The sequence below is a fragment of the Dendropsophus ebraccatus genome, chromosome 7 (genome assembly GCF_027789765.1).
Source record: "Dendropsophus ebraccatus isolate aDenEbr1 chromosome 7, aDenEbr1.pat, whole genome shotgun sequence".
Lineage (NCBI taxonomy): Eukaryota > Metazoa > Chordata > Amphibia > Anura > Hylidae > Dendropsophus > Dendropsophus ebraccatus.
This window is the reverse complement of record NC_091460.1, coordinates 65,526,499-65,546,443: the sequence shown is the minus strand read 5'-3', so window position 1 is coordinate 65,546,443 and position 19,945 is coordinate 65,526,499. Positions and strand designations below refer to the sequence as shown.

Genomic DNA, 19,945 nt, shown 5'->3' with positions numbered 1-19,945 from the left:
ATGCCCTGAATTATACATTTGTTATGGGGCAGTGGGCTGATAAAAGGTTATCTATGCTATATATGATAAGCCAATAAAGGGGTATTCCCATCTTAGGGTATATGCACACTGAGCAATTCTCAAGGAATTGAAGCAGAAAGTTTCCTGCTTGAAATTCTGCTCTGGCAGAATAGGAGCTGAATTTGAGCGGAAATCGAGCGGAATGCAATCGGATTTCAAGCAGAATTCAAGCAATTGACTTCTATAGGATTCCTCTAGCTGTATTCCGGTTTCCATGCGGAATTTTAGGCGGAAATTTCCTGTGTGCAGAGGCAGTTGGAAATCCCACTTTTCTCTATGGAAAGGAGCAATGTTGCCTTTAAACGAGTGGAATTCCGCACAGTTTTTGCGACTGAATCCCGCAAGAATTGCTCAGTGTGCATATACCCCAAGCTTAGTATCCTCTATCTATTAGATACAGGATAAAAGCTGAATGGGCCAAGTGTCCACTACAGCTGAAATTCTCTTCTGGTAAGAGAGGCTCTTATTTGCCCAAGTGGTCTTTCAGGGCACACAGATCTGCCTCTTCATAGAGATCCTCAACCATCCTAGAGGTTTTTTGCAGTTTTCCTATACCTATGGCAATTGATACTTCTTGAGCAATATTCACACAATGTTTTTTTCAGCTTTGTTTAAAATGACGTCTGTCACTTTGAGTCTAAAATAACGGACAACATTTAGCAGCCTTGCCTCCCCTTAGTGCAATGACGGCTGTTGGTACATTATTCTAGTTTGGGTTACTAATTGGCCTTTGGGCGTGGCTTAATTGAAAAGTCCATTGAATTTAATAGTAAAAACGGAGAAAGAATGGTGACAAAAGAAAAACGTCCGCTGTTTGCAAAAGACATCTGGAAATAATTGTCAATCATTATTTTGACATCCGCAGTGATAACATCCGTTATTCCATACATTGTGTGAATTGGACATCTGTCTTTCCATTGACTTCAATGCATTGCATTGCAGTCGGTTAAATCACTGCAATAACGGATGTGTTTTTAAATAGCAAAAGCGACCACCTTTTCTCTTTTTTTGACGTTGTGTGAACATAGCCTTGGGCCGAACAGTTTTATTCCACAAGAGCTAATTGTTTGAACAGCCACAGAAAGAAACACATTTTGGCAGTCTGTTCTAAAATGTTTATTGCAGGAAAGTGCAGTGAGGGTATTGCCTGCTAATTCCCTCTGACTATACAGCAGGGAATACTAACATTACATTAAAATTAATTTGATTTCTCTTTATGGGTCCTTTTGTAGGGGCTGCTTATAGACCGACAGAGACCGTCACAGCTGATGATCAGTTTGTATGAAAGGGCAAACAATCACATTTTGCGCAGGCATTAAACTCATCGGTTAGCTTGAACATCTTCCTGTGTAAAGGAGAATGTGCAGGTGACTAATGAAGTTAAATGGGTTATCCATCCCTACAAAAACATGGCCACTTTCTTCCAGAGACAGCCCTACTCTTGTCTCCAGTTTGGGTGCAGGTTTTGTAACTCAGTTTCATTGAAGTGAATAATTGCAAACCACACCTAACCTGGAGACAAGTGTGGTGCTGTCTCTTGCAGAAAGCGGCCATGTTTTTGTAGTGCTTGATAACCCCTTTAATAGGCCACACGAGTGACTGAGCCTTGGAATTGCTCTGCAGAACAGTGGCGATCTCTCAAAAATTTCTAACCTTGTGTTAACATATTCCCATTATGAGGTATTCAGTTCGGATTGGTGGGGAAAACTTGACTTGTTGCATTTTAGCACAAGGCCGCAATATAACAAAATGTGAAAGGGTCTGAGGAATTTCCTGTATAAGCAATAAGGAATAATTCAGGCTTTGTAAACATTGAGCTGCTGGCTGTATGGGAGCACGATTAAGTCTCCTGAGACATTCTGTGTGTTGCTATCTGGTGCACTGTACGATGCTGTATTGTAGGGTTGCTCGAGGGTGGAATACTCCAATAGTAAAATTGCCAATAAAGCTTGACTCATAGAGGCTTGCAAAGGTACACAACAGTCCTGTATGGAATCATAACATGACCACGTCCCGTAGATTTGATATCTCAGGTGAAAGATTATTGAAAGTAGATGTCAGCTTTGTAGCTGTATTCACATTAAACCTCAGCACTCTCTCCATATTTACCATGTTTTCAAAATCTGAATCAACAGGGTATATTAAATAAAGCATGGAAGACCCACATGACCGAAATTAGCAGGAGATACCTGAGTGCATGTGCTTTTATCCCTCCTGTTTGTCCTATTCTATCTGCAGTAGCAATGGTGAGTGCAATACCTTATCCAGACTCGTGCTGTTTGGGGGCAGCTTCCTCCGCCGGCGGTGCTGGCTGGGAGTTTTCTTGGGGGGCATTTTGGGTCTGGTCCTGTGGCATGGGGGTTGCAGGGCCGTTCCATGGCCTCCCTTCTCTCACTGTGCACGCCTGCGGGGGTGGTGGTCACTGACCGGCACAGTGTGGACTTAGTGTAGAGACCCATGTGTATCAGATACCTGCACGCGTTACATGGGGCAGTGTGGCTTGATCAATTCATGCACAAAATTCTGATGTTTTTTATGCAGCCGAGAGGCACTAGTGTCAGCCATAGGTGTGAGGTGCAGCGCTCTCTTTCTTCCCTGAACCGTATTAAATAAAGCATGTTTGCAATTTGTATTCATTTGATTTACGGACGCATTGAGCTGTGACACTCTGCACTGGCTGGGACATCCTGCATTTAGTTCTTTATCTTGTTTTTCCCCAACCAAGACTAAGGGCCCAGATTATCAGATTATCTGACAGATTTTTGTAAGACAAAGCTAGGAATGGATTTAAAAAGACGAGGAATCTCAATCTTTCCATTGTTACCTGTTCTCTGTTAATAGTCCATTCCTGGCTTTGGCTCAAAGAAATCTGTCAGTGTAATAGGGCCCTAAGAAGCTGCTATCAGGAGACTGGACCTAGATACAATTAAGTACAGCTTTGTTTTACAGCATGATAACCAAAGAAATAAAATAATGAATGTAAATTGCAAACTTGCTTTACACAGCATTTACTGTTAAAATTTCGATTTTGAAATGTATAACAACATTGTCATTTTAAGAAAAACCCAATCAGCATCTGTACGATTGACAATTATAAACTATGGCAAAATCAGATAATGGACTTAAAAATGGTCCTTTGTGTTAAAAAGCAATGAAGGGGAACTTAAGCCTTTCTTTATCTTATGTAAAGCAGCATTTGCTTTGTTTGAAAAGCTTAAAGGGGTACTCCAGCGAAAAGCTTTTTCCTAGTAATTAAAACACATTACAAAGTTGTATAACTTTGTAATATGCTTTAATCACCTATTTCTCACTCTTCTTCCCCCTCAACCCCCCACCAGGAAGTGAAGTAAACTCTTTCTTACCTAATGACTGTTGACCCTAGGCTGTTCTGTGGCAGCCATTTTGTGACAATGACATCATCTAGAGGGAGGTGGGTCTAAGCCCTGTTAGGCCAGCTTCCCTTTGTCACATGACTCATAAGCCATCTAACAGTTTTACAGAGTCTGTTAGACATTACAGGAGACAATATGCATCATAGAAAAGCCCAAACCAGGAAGTAAAGAAAAAATAAAGTCACCAACTGGAGCTTTAGGGACCTGCAAACAGCGACAGCCTCAGGAGGCATAGTAAGTGTAAAAACTATGTTTATGATTGATTTGTTTTTTGTTTTGTTTTTTATCAGCGCCAGAGTACCTCTTTAAAGCAACTCTCCGGACATATTTCACTAGCAGGATGAGGCTAAATAGGCTGCACTATGACCAGAAGATTGTGTGTAAAGCTGAAGTCACTTTTTCTATTTAAATGGGTTATCCAGTGAAAATCTTTTTTTTTTTTTTTTTTTTTCTTTATCAGCTGGTTTCAGAAAGTTTTATAGATTTGCCATTTACTTTTTTTAAAAGAAAATCTCAAGTCTTCCCATACTTATCAGCTGCTGTTTGTCCTGTCCTGTAACAATGTCCTATTGTATTACAGAAGAGGACTTTTACTGCTGGAACTTCTCATACTACATTAGAGTGGGACATCAGTTTTCAGAGGCAGTCAATACATTAAGTACATATTGAGAAGACTCAAGTTCTGTTGATGTCATACATCTTATGTAAATGTTTTGATACCACAAAAAGTAGATTTCTATGGGACACACACATGGCACTAGTGTCGTCACCTGCCCAAAGCACCCTGACTGTTCAGAATCTGGGCAGGCATCCTGACAACAGTGGATGCAGTACGCTTACCAGGCCCGTTCCTACCATGAGGCAGAGTGAGAATTCTCGGCAGCTTCCGAGGTCCCTGAGGGGGCGGCACAATCCTGCCCTGTCATTGTAGTTAAGTCATTTCTGACTTAACTAGATGACAGCAGCCGCCCAGCAGTGTTACCTTATCTCCTGCTGCCTTATCTGGGTCCCAGCTGCCTTATCTGCAAAGCAAACAGTGGAGGATGCACAATACTACAAAGTTTCCCTGTGATCCCGGTGCTTCCTCCACTGTGTGCTGCCTGAGTGTCGGGACTGGAAGCAGGAGGAGGAGGGGACTTAGCATGGCAGCCTGCAGAGGTCATAACAGTGAGAAGACCAGGAAACTGACCCTGCAGAGCTCTGTCTCCTGTCCACCCTCCTCTGTGTGTGCTTCCTGTCCTGTGCCCCCCTCCCTTCTGTGTGTGCTTCCTGTCCCCCTCCTCTGTGTGTGCTGCCTGTCCTGTGCCCCCCTCCCCTCTGTGTGTGCTTCCTGTCCCCCTCCTCTGTGTGTGCTGCCTGTCCTGTGCCCCCCTCCCCTCTGTGTGTGCTTCCTGTCCCCCTCCTCTGTGTGTGCTGCCTGTCCTGTGCCCCCCTCCTCTGAGTGCCCTGTCCCCCCTCCTCTGTGTGTGTTGTCCCCCCTCCTCTGCACCATGAGCTCTGTCTTCTGAGGTCCTGACTCTCCACAGCCTCCCAGGACCTGTGTAGCCAGGAGACAGATCAGAAACAGAAGGTATGGTGTGAATTGCATAAGTGTGTGTGTGTGTGTGTGTGTGTGTGTGTTTGTGTGCGTGTGAATGTGCATGTGGGTTTTATACAGTAGATATATGCTGAGGTGGGTATGCAGTGTTTCTAGGTGCTTACTGTGGGGGGTGACTGGTATTAGGGGGTCTTTGCTGAGGGAGGGATATGGGTATTTTCTATTAGGAGGTCAGTATCACCAACGAAGATGCTGTTTGGGGGTATTAGGTGATATCCACCATTACAGGGGCACCATGCTTTATAGGTCACCTACCCTGATCATATGCTGTAATCCTCTACTGGGCACTCTGGAGGATTACTGCATCAAGGGAGGTGACTTATACAGCATGGTGAGGGTACAGCGATTATGCGGATCCCATGCTTTATAGTTCATCATTATCTCTCCATCTCATTCATTGAATACCGGCCGCAGAGAACCTGTTAGTTCTTGCAATGGAGTGTGTGGCTCCGGCCGTACGCTCCATTGTGTGCAGCGGTGAATCCGGATGTGGGCGCACATGAGTGCGCCCGCACCCAAATTCAGAAGGAATGAACATCATCCATCCGGTACTGTGGTGACTTGATGATCTTCGGTAAAACCAGCCGCTCTGTGATCCGGCTGGGTCACAGAACGGCCGGTGTTATACATAGTGTGCACATGGCCTAAGGCACAGAGACAGGGGGAGTGAGGGTAACTGGTCACACAGCTGGTACATGTGTTTGCATGCAGTATACGCACTGCTGGTACCTACTATGCAGTACATACACTGCCGGCAGGTATATTTTTATGTGTGTGGTATATTTATAGCTAATATATACCTATATGTGTGGTATAATTGCTGCTAGTATGTATATATATATATATATATATATATATATATATATATATATGCAGTTGATCACTAATTATTGGGGGGGGGGGGCGCCATTTTAATTTTCGCCTCAGGCAGCAGAAAGGCTAGAATCGGCCCTGACGCTTACCTCCAGATTTGGCAGACTTTATATGACTAATCCCATAAGTAGGCATCTCTGGACTCGATGGTGTTGATGTTATTTAATGAGATCATCAATAACATTTCATTGGCCGTATTATTTAGATAAATACTGTTTCCTTTACATATAAAATATGCTGCCATCACTTGATTCAAAAAGTGCTTTGCATTCAAGAAATACATAGGAATGTTCCTTCTTGGAAGAGGAATGACGGTAATGCTTGTTTGTGCTATAATATCATAAACACAGTTAAAATACAACCCAACATTGCATACAACACAGGACTGCCAAGAGTTTACTACAAAGGATTCCTCTTCCTTCCAATACTTCCTGCACGTTCACATTTCCCTGCTGTTGGCAGTCTACCACAGGGGAGGTAAAGTCTTTCTGCATGGTATTTAGCGGTAATGAAGAGAGCCAATCAGGTGCTGTCGCCTCTGAAAACAGATGTAAAGCTAGCCAATGGGTGCATGACTTCTTCCTCACATGAACATCTGCCCATGGTCTGCAAGCCTGCAAAGGGAGAACATGGATTAATACAGTGTACAGACCAAGGCTGGCTGACAGGAATTGTATAAGTCTCTTACTTAACCCTCAGCAACGCCTCCATAGAGCTAGGTTTCCTTCTCAATGGTTAATGCTGGGTTGCTCATACCTGGAATTAAAAAGTGACAATTGGTCAACAGTGTAACAAACATATTGCATAGTACAGAAGTCCACTGATATATGAGGATACTTGTAATCACTTTCATGCCTAAACCATGAGCCACTGGGATGGTCACTGGCAGCTGCTGCCCACCTCACCAGCCTTAAAGTGTAACTATCATTTGTAAAAAGTTTGCATCCTAGTGCTGAAACCCCCGCTTATCACTAGAATGAAGAGGCAGAAAAGCTCAACAGTGCGCACTCTGCCCCCTCAACTCTGTTATAACTGCAGTCTACTGAATTATAATTGTGCTCCCATTATAATTCCGTAGACTGCTCTTATTAGCAGGCTACAGAATACATCTCCATATAGCAGAGAAGAAGGGGAAGAGCCTGCGCTGCTGAGCGCTTCTGCCTCTTTGTTCTAGTGATTGGCAAGGGTCTCAGCACCTGGACCCTGACTGATGCAAAGTTCTAAAATGATGGTTATAATTTAATTGATCTCTCAAGAAGAGATCTATCATTCTGGGCCCAACACACAAAAGTGTGTTAAATTTTAGTATGCATTACAGAGGACCTGCAAATTTCTTCTGACGCCTTTCTCCAAAGAAAACCTGTAAAAACTAATAAAAGAGTCCTGACTATGCCAATCATGTTATAAAGCAGAATGTGCTGAGCAGATTGATGTATAGTTTTCTGGGGAAACATTCAGTAGAACTTGCACTTTATAGCTAAACTAAAGCTCTGTTCTGCCTAGAACGGCTTAGGAGTGCAGTGGGTGGTATATATACAAAATACACAAAACTATATTGATATCTATATATCTATTCAGCTGCTGTACAACATTACAGGTGACAAACAGCAAAAAAAAATTCTTTCAAATCAACAGGTGCCAGAAAGTGACAGAGATTTGTAATTAAAGTGACTCTGTATCCACTATCTGACCCCCCCAAACCGCTTGTACCTTCAGATAGCTGCTTTTAATCCAAGATCTGTCCTGGGGTCCGTTCGGCAGGTGATGCAGTTATTGTCCTAAAAACAACTTTTAAACTGGCAGCCCAAGCCCTACGGGAGTGGCCTAGATTGTGTATGCATTAGGCTAGCACAACCTCTGTCCCTCCTCCCCACCCTCCTCATCATTAGGAATGCTCCAGGCAAATTGTCTCCTATTCATCACCTGTGTCAGCCCGGCACATGGGCTGGATCATTAAGACACCTGTGCAAATGTTCAGCATGGAGAAAATGTTCTAGTGGCATTCCTAATGATGAAGAGGGTGGGGAGGAGGAATGGAGGGGTGGTGCAAAGTTAGGGCACAGATATTCTAAGCCATGCCCGTAGGGTACGAGGCTGTAAGTTTAAAAGTTGTTTTTTAAGACAATAACTGCATCACCTGCCAAACGGACCACAGGACAGATCTTGGATTAAAAGCAGCTATCCGAAGGTACAAGTGGTTTGGGGGGGTCAGATTGTGGGTACAGAGTCACTTTAACGTCTATTAAAAAATCTCAAATCTTCTAGTACCTATCAGCTGCTGTATGTCCTGCAGGAAGTGGCACTCTTTCCAGTCTGGATAGCAGCAGAGATTTTCTATGGGGATTTGCTACTGCTTTGGACAGTTCCTGTCATAGACAGAGGTGGCAGCAGAGAGCACTGTGTCAGACTCGGGAGATTACAACACTTCCTGCAGGACATACAGCAGCTGATAAGTTCTGGAAGACTTGAGATTTTTTAATAAAAGTAAATTACAAATCTCTGGCACCAGTTGATTTGAAAGTATTTTATATTTTTTTAGGTGAACTACCCCTTTAGGACTCAAACTACAAGTAGAATTTATTGACAATCTGAATGTAATGCATCCATCCATTTACAATGACTAGATCAAGGCAGATTTCTGGGCAGGTGTTAATGTTCATCAAACTAGAAAATGTTACAGGATTAGCCAATAGGTCTTTTTCGGGAAACAGGCCACTTTTCATGGAATATGGATAGTATTTCAGATTATCCCTATAAGTGAATGAGGCTCAGCAGCAATACCAGACATAGATTATAGACAGGAGTAGCCCTATTTCTGGAGGACAATAATAGAGTGACTTCTTTTCTAATCCTAGAAAACAAAGAAGGGAACTCACCCGTCCCTGTGTCTGTTGCAGGGCTCAGGGGTCCCGATCATTGCTACCGGCTGTCATATTCTGCAGGAAACTGGGTATGTCATGCACCCAGCTCCTGCAACATCACGGACCAGCTGAGCAATTGCCCGCTCAGCCAGTCAGTGTCTGGAGCAGTGTTCCATCCGAGTCACTGACTGGCTGGGCGGGAGATCACTGAGCCAGGGTTGTGCCATTGCAGCTAGCGGAGCTACAAGACCCCAGCTGATGTGAACAGGACCCGGGAGTGGCGATACAGAGGCACGGGGATGGGTGAGTTCACTTGTTTGTTAATTTCTCACCCACCCCTGCCTGCTATTTTTACAGTTTGTGGGACTTCTCCTTTAAAGCGTGACTTTCATTTGGACATGTCATAAGTTACTGATCGCATTGGGTGATTCAGAAATTCAGAAAATTAATTACATACTGGATACTTGTCTTACAGGTGGATGTTCCTTTATCTTTGCTTACCTCAAGAACATGAATCTGATCAGGTTTCTAAATAAATATATAATATCTATACCTGTATAATATAAGAACCTGCTGCGATATAAGAAGGTATGTATACCTACTACCTGCCCCCCTTACAATAACTGAACCTACCCCACATGCATCATTTGTATGGAGCACAGAATCTGTACAATTTGTTCTAGAGGTTTGATCAGCAAACAGTATGAGACCTCAGGCCCAGCCTGTACCGCTAGAGGTTAATATTCATATCCACAATGAAATGCTCCTACTTGTAGGACATTCAGGTCATAGCTCACCACCATCTGGCTAGACAGAGCAAATATTAGAAGATTGATGATATTATTTGGGATGTTCTGCATCACATCAGCATTCTGTCAGTGTAATGGACGCTACAGTGTACGGTAGACAAGGTAACAACTGTCTGAATCTGAGATAAGGCCGCACTTATTTAGCCAGTTCAGCAAAGAGCTAGATATTTTGGGCATGTATCTCTTGGCAGGTTCACACTCCTACACCAGACTTATTCCAGGGTATACCACACCATACCAGGGTATGTTCATACAGGACAAATATGTGGTGTATTACAATAGAATCAAAGTGGATCGGATATGTAGAAATCATGTCCATATGCTGTATAAAAGATGTACACATACAAGGACATGAAGAAACATCAATTTACACAGCAGGAATGGTGGAGATTTAGGCCATGTTCACACAATGTAAGTTCCGAAGTAATGACAGGCGTTGTTACAACGGGCGTGATTAGTACGGAACTTACATTGTGCAGAAGGCTGAGGGAATCCCATCCAGAGTGTATACACATGGTATACACTCCGGCCAGGATCCTTAGCTGCGGCGCAAGAAACTGACATGTCAGTTGCAGCGGCTGCAGAAAACCCTGTCAAATCACACAATGGAGCATGTGGCTCCGGCCGCACGCTCCATTGTGTGCTGTGGGGATGTGCCCGCATCATGGCGCTAAAAATCATCAGGTCGGTACTGCAGTACCGGCCAGGAGGATCTTTTCTGAGACCGGCCGTTCCGTGACCCGGCCCGGCCACGGAACGGCCGGTCTCTTACAAGATGTGAACATAGCCTTAGAGTGGATTTTCCCCATTAACTTCAATGCAGAAGTGAAATCTTGTGATTTTTTTTTTAATCAGGGGTGAGAACAAAAACATTGATGCCTTCTTCCAAAAATAGCCCCACTCCTGTCACCAGGTATGTGATATTAAAACTTGGCTCAATTCACTTCAGTGGAACTGAGCTGCAATACCAGACATAGGCTATTTTCAAACGCTGTAGAAACAATGTCCGCTATATGGCACTCAAAACAACGGACGTTTTTTTAAGTGTAAATTACATTGAAGTCTTTGGACAACAGCCTGAAATAACTGCATGATCACTATTTCGATGGCCGTTGACTTCAATGCAAATCATTTCATTATGAAAACAACAGCCGTCATGTAAACAGAAAGCAACGGCCGTTCTTTTCATAAAAAGTACAGTGTGTGAACATAGCTATTAACTGAAGTTATATGTGGGGTCATACTGGGAAAAAAGCAACTAGGTTTCTTTAACCCTAGGTTACTCCTTAAAGAGGTTTTCCAATTATGAAATCTATTTTTAACTGTCTAATAAATTAACATATATTGGTAAATGAATGAATTATCCTAACTTTTTGTGATCTTTTCAACTCAACATTGCTCCATCTACTAGAGTTGGTCATGCCAATTCTATCTCGCTCCGACTCCAACTTCTTGCCTATAACTCCACTCATTATACTCCCAGGAGCCTCCCAATTGATGAGTTGAAGAAAAAGTTGGTTGAATTCCAGACTAGAGTGTACAACATGAACATTACTTGATTCTATTAATACATTACCCTAAAAACCTAGAGGTGCACAGCCTTATAGACGTATTTCAGACTGTAGTAGCCTGTGGCTGGGTTTGTAAGAGGAACTGGTCTGACTACAGATGGAAGGAAAAACCTCAAGTGATGGGTAAGGCCAGACTTACGCATGTCCAGTTCTTGTGTGTTTGCTGGACAGGCCGAGTATGGCATGTCACTGCTGGCTGCTAGACTGAGCTAAAAAGTGTCCACACCTGGCATTCATAAATAATATAGATTGTATACAGTGAGCATCTTTGTAAGGCTATACTAGTTGGCAGCTGCACTGTATTTGCCTCTCAATAAGCCATAATTATGACACGCTTGAATGCAAAAACATCTAAAGGTATAAAAATAGTACTGAATAAATGTTTCCACTTATGTGCTTAGGAGAACATTGTTCTGATACTTGGGCTAGTGAGAACTGAAAAAGCACAATGTCACATGCAATACAAACTGCAGTGCTCTGCTTTCTAAAGGATACTGCTGGCAAATGACAATGCCAAAGTGCAAAAGCATTGTAGAGCTGGGTTCACTGCCCGCCCTGCTGATCCCAGAACAAATACATGTATGGTCGCTATACGTACAGCATAGCTTCTTGGGATATTACATCTATTCCTCTCTGTTGCCATTGTACCAGTCTGTACACTGGCTGTCAATAACCCAGAGAAATGAATCCTTATAATAGATGAACAAGTGAGATGATCTGATCAGGCTCTGCTGTAGAAACACACCAGATTGCTTGTTGAGTTAGCAATGAAATTTATTTCACTTGTCATTTTTTACATATTTTTGACTCCTTAAAATTTTTATAGTGGTGGTCTGGGTGTTCAGTGCTTCATAAACTTACAATGGGAAATGTCTTCTGAAGGGAAGGAGAAAAGGCAACAAGCCAGAGAGTGAAGCATTTAGTTGAGCGTTTCTCCCAGCTCTAACTATTGGTGGGGGTCTGAACATCCAGGTCTTATGGTTCGTTTAGACAGAGCGATTGTCATTCAAATCTTCATGATAACGATCGCATTTGAGCGATTATCTGCTTGTGTAAACACAGCTTGTGATCAAGCGACAAGTGAGGAATTGTTGATCGTGATATTTTAACATGTTCTCAAATCGTCGCTGGTCATTTGCTGATAATTCGCAGATCGCTTCGTCTAAACAGTCTTTCAAAGACTCATCCTAGTGTGTGAGATGGCCTTAAGTAGAGATGAGCGAACCTTGAGCATGCTCGAGTCGATCCGAACCCGAACTTTCGGCATTTGATTAGCGGTGGCTGGATAAAGCCCTAAGGCTATGTGGAAAACATGGATCTAGTCATTGGCTGTATCCATGTATTCCAGACAACCTTAGAGCTTTATCCAAGTTCAGCAGCCCACGCTAATCAAATACTGAACGTTCGGGTTCGGATCGACTCGAACCCGAACCCAGTTCGCTCATCTCTACTTATTATAAGTCAAACTGAATAACTAACACTAAACCTAAAGGACTTAACAGCAACCAGCAAACATGCAATCTTCAGAGAAGCCTTAAAGTGGTAGTGCGGCGGTAAAGAATTATTGACAGAATAACACACATTACAAAGTTATACAACTTTGTAATGTATGTTATGTCTGTGAATGGCCCCCTTCCCCGTGTCCCACCACCCCCACCCGTGTACCCGGAAGTGTGGTACGCCTGTCACGTGCCGACTCGTCTCCGATCTTCAGTCTGCGATGTCGTCTTCGGACGGCGCGGCTGAATCCCTCCGAGCGTCCTGAGGGCCGGCCGCCTTCTTCAGTGTCATCGGCTGCTCAGCCGCGATAACTGTGTTCAGCCAATCGTGGCTGAGCATCTGATGACGCTGAAGAGGGCGGCCGGCCCTCAGGACGCTCAGAGGGATTCGGCCCGGCCGTCCGAAGACGACATCGCAGACTGAAGATCGAAGACGAGTCGGCACGTGACAGGTATGTATAGCGCACCACACTTCCGGGTACACGGGTGGGGGTGGTGGGACACGGGGAAGGGGGCCATTCACAGACATAACATACATTACAAAGTTGTATAACTTTGTAATGTGTGTTATTCTGTCAATAATTCTTTACCGCCGCACTACCCCTTTAAAAGAAACATGAAATTGGACTGGCTAGAACAACCAGTTCTCAAAGTAGGTTTTTCACGTCAATACCCTGATGATAGAGGAACAAACTTTAAAGATCAAGAAAAGATGATGAATTTGTGTAAAGATGAAGAAATTGTGTTATCTGCCATTTGACATACTGTATCAGGAAGCAGAATTACTCCCAACAGACACACAGTAAGGCTGGGTTCACACACAGTATATTTCAGTCAGTATTGTAGTCCTCATATTGCAACCAAAACCAGGAGTGGATTGAAAACACAGAAAGGCTCTGTTCACACAATGTTGACATTGAGTGGATGGCCGTCATTTAATGGCACATATTTGCTGTTATTTTAAAACAACGCCTGTTGTATTGAAATAATGGCAGTTATTTATCGTTATATGGTGGCCTTCCACTCAATTTCACCATTGTGTGAACAGAGCCTTTCTGTGTTTTCAATCCACTCCTGGTTGAGGTTGCAAAATACTGAGCAAATACTGACTGAAATATACTATGTGTGAACCCAGCCTAAAGATGCATTACCAGCCTGTTATGGTGTTGCACGAGGAAAACCTGCAAAACTGCTCCATGAATGAAGAATTGTACGCCGAGGAAGATGCTTATTAAAAGATGCACATTCCCAGGCTGTAAAGGGTCAAATATGGCTCCTGAAAATGCAGCTGGCTATTACGGCCATAGTGGGATTATGTCTGCTGGAGCGGATGCTGAAGAAAAACACACCAAAATACTCAATTCTATTGTGCAACAATGGGAACTTCTGCCAAGCTAGATTTCCACGGTTCATGTACCCAGCCTCTTGGCAGCATTCACCCAACAGCAGGCTGGCCTGAGCAGCAATTACAATTACACTTGTTAATAAATGACTACAGACCTCTTCAATGGCTAGAACCTGGTCATGCCCTGAGTACAACATAGCTGTCATATTAAACAGCTGCAGGGCACGATCCCAACCCCCTAAACTGGTTTTCCATTTATATCTGCAAAATAAATCTTGCTGCAGAAGGTAATACGTTTGATGGAATTTGGTGGGCTGACATATTACCGAAATTACATTTACTATAATACAATTAAATGTGTATTATAGTCTGCACACTAATATGTATGACGTTGGGTATCAAAAACAAATCTATCACATTATATTTTTGCTGGGAGCCTGTTAAATCTTGGATGTAGAGTAGATTTGGTGTTGTATACCCCACAGTATACAACAGTGCCCAATATTATAGCAAGGTTTATGACACCTTACCAAGTTTCCCCTTTTCTTCATTGCTGTTGCTTTCGGTCCAAGACTGGGTATCATTCAGCAGGTGACTCTGAGACTCGCGAAGAGGTTTGGCGGGAAATTGATGGTTGTCAGCACTAGTGTAGAAAAAAAAATTGTAATATGTAAAATTGTTAACTTAATGTATATGAATTCCAGGCACACAGTCTAAATTCATCAATACATTTAATCATCCAGCTCTTTCATATTGAGCATACATGTAAATCAAAGTCCTGGCTAGGACTGACAGCTTTGGTGTACATGCATACTCATCATGCAGATCGTGTGTGACATGCTCTTCTGATAAATTTTGGATTTTATACTGGAATACTTCCTCATCTTCTATGGATTGTAAACACATACTTTCTTCTGTGCATTTCATTATGCTCTCCTGGATTGTCTTTCTAGTTGAGCTACTTTTTCCTCTGTAGATTGGTGTAGATCGCCTTTTTAATGTTTATATTGTTTTTTAGCTTTGTAAGCTTGCTATTTTCTAACCCTTGGGAACCCTGTACAACCTGCCATGTACACGAAGGAAATTTTTAAAAAAAATTGGTGGGAAAAAAAGGTTAAGTAGTTGCACATGGCAAGCAATAAGGTAATTTCCCCCATTGTTTCATTTTTTTTTATCCCTAGAATGGATGAATGAAGCACTGCCTGGTGAAAATCGGATACACACCCTGCAGTTCTTATATCAGGCACCTTGTTTCATTTCATGGATCACATTTTGTTATTATAAAATAAATGAAAAGTGATCAACCAAAAAACCAAAAAGAGTGAAATAATGTGGAACACAGGTTGGTGGGGTATGGCTTGGTATCCCATGAGATGAAATGTGGGAATACTCATGTACTTGACATCAAATACAGGATTAATAGGCCATGATTGCCAGCATGGCTTACCAATAGAAAATAAAAATGATGCAAATGACCATAAAGAAAGGAGGTGGGGGTATGTCTTGTTGACAGGTATATGCTTTTAAAGGGAATCTGTTCTACGATGCCTAGAGCTGCAGACATGGGCAGATAGCTAATAAAAAGAGAAAACAAATGATACCTGAGTCTTAAAGCGTAACTGTCATGTTTTTTTTATTGCAGAAATCAGTAGTATAAGCGATTTTAAGAAACTCTGTAATAAGTTTCATCAGCCAAAAAAGCCTCCTTCTGTACTTAAGAAGCAATCTCCCAGCCTCCCCCCCTGACTTCTTATCTGTGCATTATCAGGCAAACACGTCTTCATCACAGAGAAGCCAGTGAAGACGGGTTCTGCTCTCTCCATTGTAAGCCTATGAAGGGGGGAGGGGCTGAGGGAGATGAGGGAGCAGGAAGAGGTGACATGAAGGTCAGCTGTTTGTAGACTCTCTGGGCACCTAAAACGCTAAATTCAGGGGTCAGAAAGGTCAGTGCTTATCTATGAACTTACTGAGAGAAGATTGCAGGGTGTTGTGCTGTGCAGAAATCCTCCGTGCTCAGTCACTCCTAACAGCCCCTCCCCTCTCCATAGCCACATAATGGAGACAGAAATCCTGCTTCATCTGATCTGAGGGGGGAGGCTGGGAGATTGCTTTTTCACTACAGAAGGAAACTCTTTTAGTACATAAAACCTATTACAGAGTTTCTTAAAATCGCTTGTACTATAGATATTTAATGTTTTCAGAAAAATGACCCTGAAATGACAGTTACGCTTTAAGGCCCTATTCCACGGAACGTTTTTGAACGATTATCGTTTATAAAATCGCTCAAACGACCGCTCGTTAACGATATTAGTTCTGTGGAATAGCTGTAAATGAGCGAACGACAACTACAAAATCGTTGTTGAGTCGTTCACTATTTTTTTTCAACATATCGAAAAAAAATCGTTGGTCTTTCAACAATAATTCGCTAATCTTTTTGTTGAATAAAAAAATCTTTCAGTCTTTCTTGAAATGTGTACCTACATTTCCCCACCTACGACCGCAAAAAAATCGTTACACTACAGATATCGTTCACGTTCCCACACGTGTTATGTGTTATCGTTCGCTTAAAAAAATCGTTAAGTGCTCGTTAACGAGCGGTCGTTGGAGCGAGTCTATGAATGATAATCGTTCCGTTAAAGCTGATTGCCATTATAAAATCATGTTTTCCTTCCAGGCTCAAGTGTCAAAGAGGCCGTGCTGAGCTGCAGCATGTCCGCCTTATCCCTCCCTTACCCCCTCTGCTCTGTATGATTGATATATAAGCTTGTCTTCCAGTACTTGTACATCAATCATACAGAAAAGGAGGAGTGGAGGAGGCATACATGCTGCAGCTCCACACTTTTCCTACCACTCTATAGCTTAGAAAGAAGACATGATTTTATATCTTTGCAAACAGCCATCAGCTAAGAGACAGGTATCACCTGAATGATCTACTACCTTATTAGCTAAGAGCCCATGTCTGAAGCTCTGAGCGTGATATAGGCTGACAACTGAGAAGAGTGAGCTTGTTAGAGCTTTTTGAAGGTGGCTCCTCACTGCTTTTTCAGTAAAATTAAAGATATTTCTGTCTTAACAAAAAATGCCATATCTCTTTGATATACCATCACTTTATGATTAAGAATGGCCCAATCTAGAAGAATGAAGTATTGGTAAGGGTGCCAGAGGTTAACCCACTGATTATAAAGTGATGGTATAACCTAGTATATACCATCACTTTATAATATGGAATACCCCCTTTTCTGTCTTTAAAGAAAGTGTATAATATAGTGAAACATAAGTATTGTAATGTATGGACTCTATGGATGGTAATATGTTTAGCACTATTATATGGGTACTATGATGGATACTACAGGTACTATGGTGAATACTATTCATTTCTACAGACAAATTTTTCATGGTGTGTACTTACAACAACTGGTTGAGCATGACCAAGTACCATGACCACCTACCTCCATTGTTGTCTCATCAGTGCAATGCTTGCAGGTGTGAATGTCACAACATTACGATAAATGACAATTTTTGACAATGAAGCAGTTTTAACGCCTGTCATTTATTGAATCCAAACCCCATGGTAAAAATTAAAAAGCAGATGCCCAACATAACATATTAATAAAATAAAATTTTATATACTAACCTTTCAAATATATAGGCAAATGGACTACATATTACCACTGTGGGCTGCAACTAACCATTTTAATGGCTTACTACTGTCATCATAGAGTGATAAAGTGCAGTGTCTGCCTAGGTGCCTGCAGCTGCCAAACGCTGCCACTGTGCTTGGGGAAGCATGCAGTCCTCTTCATTGTCTACACAGCTCTGTACAGCTGTACATCATAAGTTTTAACTACGACTGTATAGAAAAGTACAGCATTGTGCCATTCATTTAAACAGGACAAGGCTGCAACATTCTGCATAGCCACAACTAAGGATGCCTTTACACAGAGAGATTTATCTGACAGATTTTTGAAGCCACAGCCAGGAATAGGTTTGAAAAGAGAAGGAATCTCAATCTTTCCTTTATGACTTGTTCTCTGTTTATAGTCTGTTCCTGGCTTTGGCTTCAAAAATCTGTCAGATAAATCTCTCTGGGTTAAGGCACCCTAATATAAAGCATGCAGTGTGTATAAAGCAATGTAGTGGGGACAGCACTCCTCTAAGCTCTGTGGCTGTTTCAAACAACTGACTGGCAGTTGTTTTGAGAGCTGGACCCCCCCACCAATCTCATATTGTGATCCTAGAAACCCCTTTTAAATGATTGGAAGGAATAAAACTCCTAAACAAGTGCCTGTATATACCCTGTTTCTTTCTTTAGTTCAGTTTATTAGATTTTGCCTTTTATTAACTATGTTTATTATTATAATTGTTTTTATGGTCAGGTTTTTGGGATATTTTAACAAGCACAAAGGTATCAGGAATTACAGTAACAAAATGAAACAGAAATCTACCTTTTAGCTGCTACATTGGTTCCAGAAGGTGTAGATGCCTGCTCAGGATCCTGGTTCACCAGACATGTAGGAAAAGAACAGCCGTCCCCTAAGCTGCAGACACAGAACATAACAATAGTACAGAGGGACTCAAATTAGGTCTCACTGGAAAATCAGAATAGGCTTCCAACAGACACAACTTTTGTTTGGTGTTTTGTCTAAAAAAAACATCTTTTTACTGCGTTTGGTGTATTTTCTGGCCATTTACCTAGTGTCTATTAGTATAGGTGTTTTTTATCCTCTGTTTTATCCCCTGCGTTTTTTTTATTACAAGTTTTTTATTCTTTCTTGGGGTACACTATGTCAGGAAAAACGCAGACACATTTTTCTGGTGTTTTTCCCACCTCTAGAAGCCTACAGGAGGAAAAATTATTTCTTGAAGAAAAAAAGGTATACCCTGAGCCTATAAACATCACTAAAGCATAAAAAAGTAAAAAAAATAAAAAAATAAAAAAAAAAGGAGAAATGTTGGTGGGTATTCCATATTTCCCTATTGATTCCCAGCTAAAACCTGTCTGCAGTGTATACTGTTTGTTTGTGTGTGTGTGTCCGTGTGTGCGCGTGTGTGTGTGTGTGCGCTTGTGTGTGTGTGTTTGTGTATCTTCAGCAGAAAGCAGAGGCTTAGAACTAAGAGAAGTTGACCAAATAGTTAATGACAAGTATAAAGGAAACTGTTAGTCTCCCCTTGGGCAGCAACATAGGAAAAGTTATGTTTGAGTGGAATGCCCCTTTAAGCCTTAGCCACTTATAAAAAGGAAATTCCCGGATAACAATTCAATAGCAAAAAGTAACAGGTGTAGTAGTTATACACTAGATACTAAAAGGAAATACAGTGGTACCTTGGTGTAAGAGTAACTTGGATTGAAAGCGCTTTGCAAGAAGAGCTCACAGTTTTTCAAAATTGCAATTTGGTTTAAGAGAACCCTGTACTGGTTGGGAGGGAAGTGGTGGAGGGGCATGGTGCACACAGTGTGGTCTGCAGCACTGTACTCTGACCCTTCCAAATCATAGCAGATCCACTTCAGGCTGGAGCTTGTATCAGGGGACAGGACTGTGGAGGTAATCTCTTTATAGGTACTGGACAGAGAGTGCTGCATTTATGTGCCTTCATCTGCCCTGCTCATTCCTTCATGCTTACTGCAGTCTCTATGAACCCTGCTATAATGTGCCTACACTCACACTCAGCTATACACACTGCTGCTATAATGTGCCTGCACTTACACTCAGCCATTTACACTGCTGTATAGAAAAGTTTCTGTCACTGTCCTCCTGCACAGCTCTGTGATTCTCACTTCCTCATTGGTCCATGCTGAACACCCCCCCTTCCCCATTGTGATCATATGACCACACAGACCTCTGACTGCAAACAAACTGCAGCTGTTTTTGTCAGGTTTATGCCCTTACTATACATTATACTTCACATGCTGATTGCTATACTGTACAGTAATGTATAA

General features: G+C 42.1%; 1 protein-coding gene across 1 annotated transcript in view; it reads right to left on the bottom strand.

Moving 5' to 3' along the window:
• Positions 1-6,069: 6,069 nt before the first annotated feature.
• The window catches only part of ZDHHC2 (zinc finger DHHC-type palmitoyltransferase 2), a 97,082-nt gene continuing 83,206 nt past the window's right edge, over positions 6,070-19,945 (bottom strand). Inside the window, exons 10-13 of the mRNA XM_069977673.1 lie at positions 18,453-18,545; positions 14,538-14,650; positions 6,611-6,678; positions 6,070-6,536 (exon numbers count right to left, since the gene is read on the bottom strand). Coding sequence (XP_069833774.1) covers positions 6,638-6,678; positions 14,538-14,650; positions 18,453-18,545 — 247 coding nt within the window. The 3' untranslated portion in view covers positions 6,070-6,536; positions 6,611-6,637. The remainder of the gene's footprint in view (positions 6,537-6,610; positions 6,679-14,537; positions 14,651-18,452; positions 18,546-19,945) is intronic.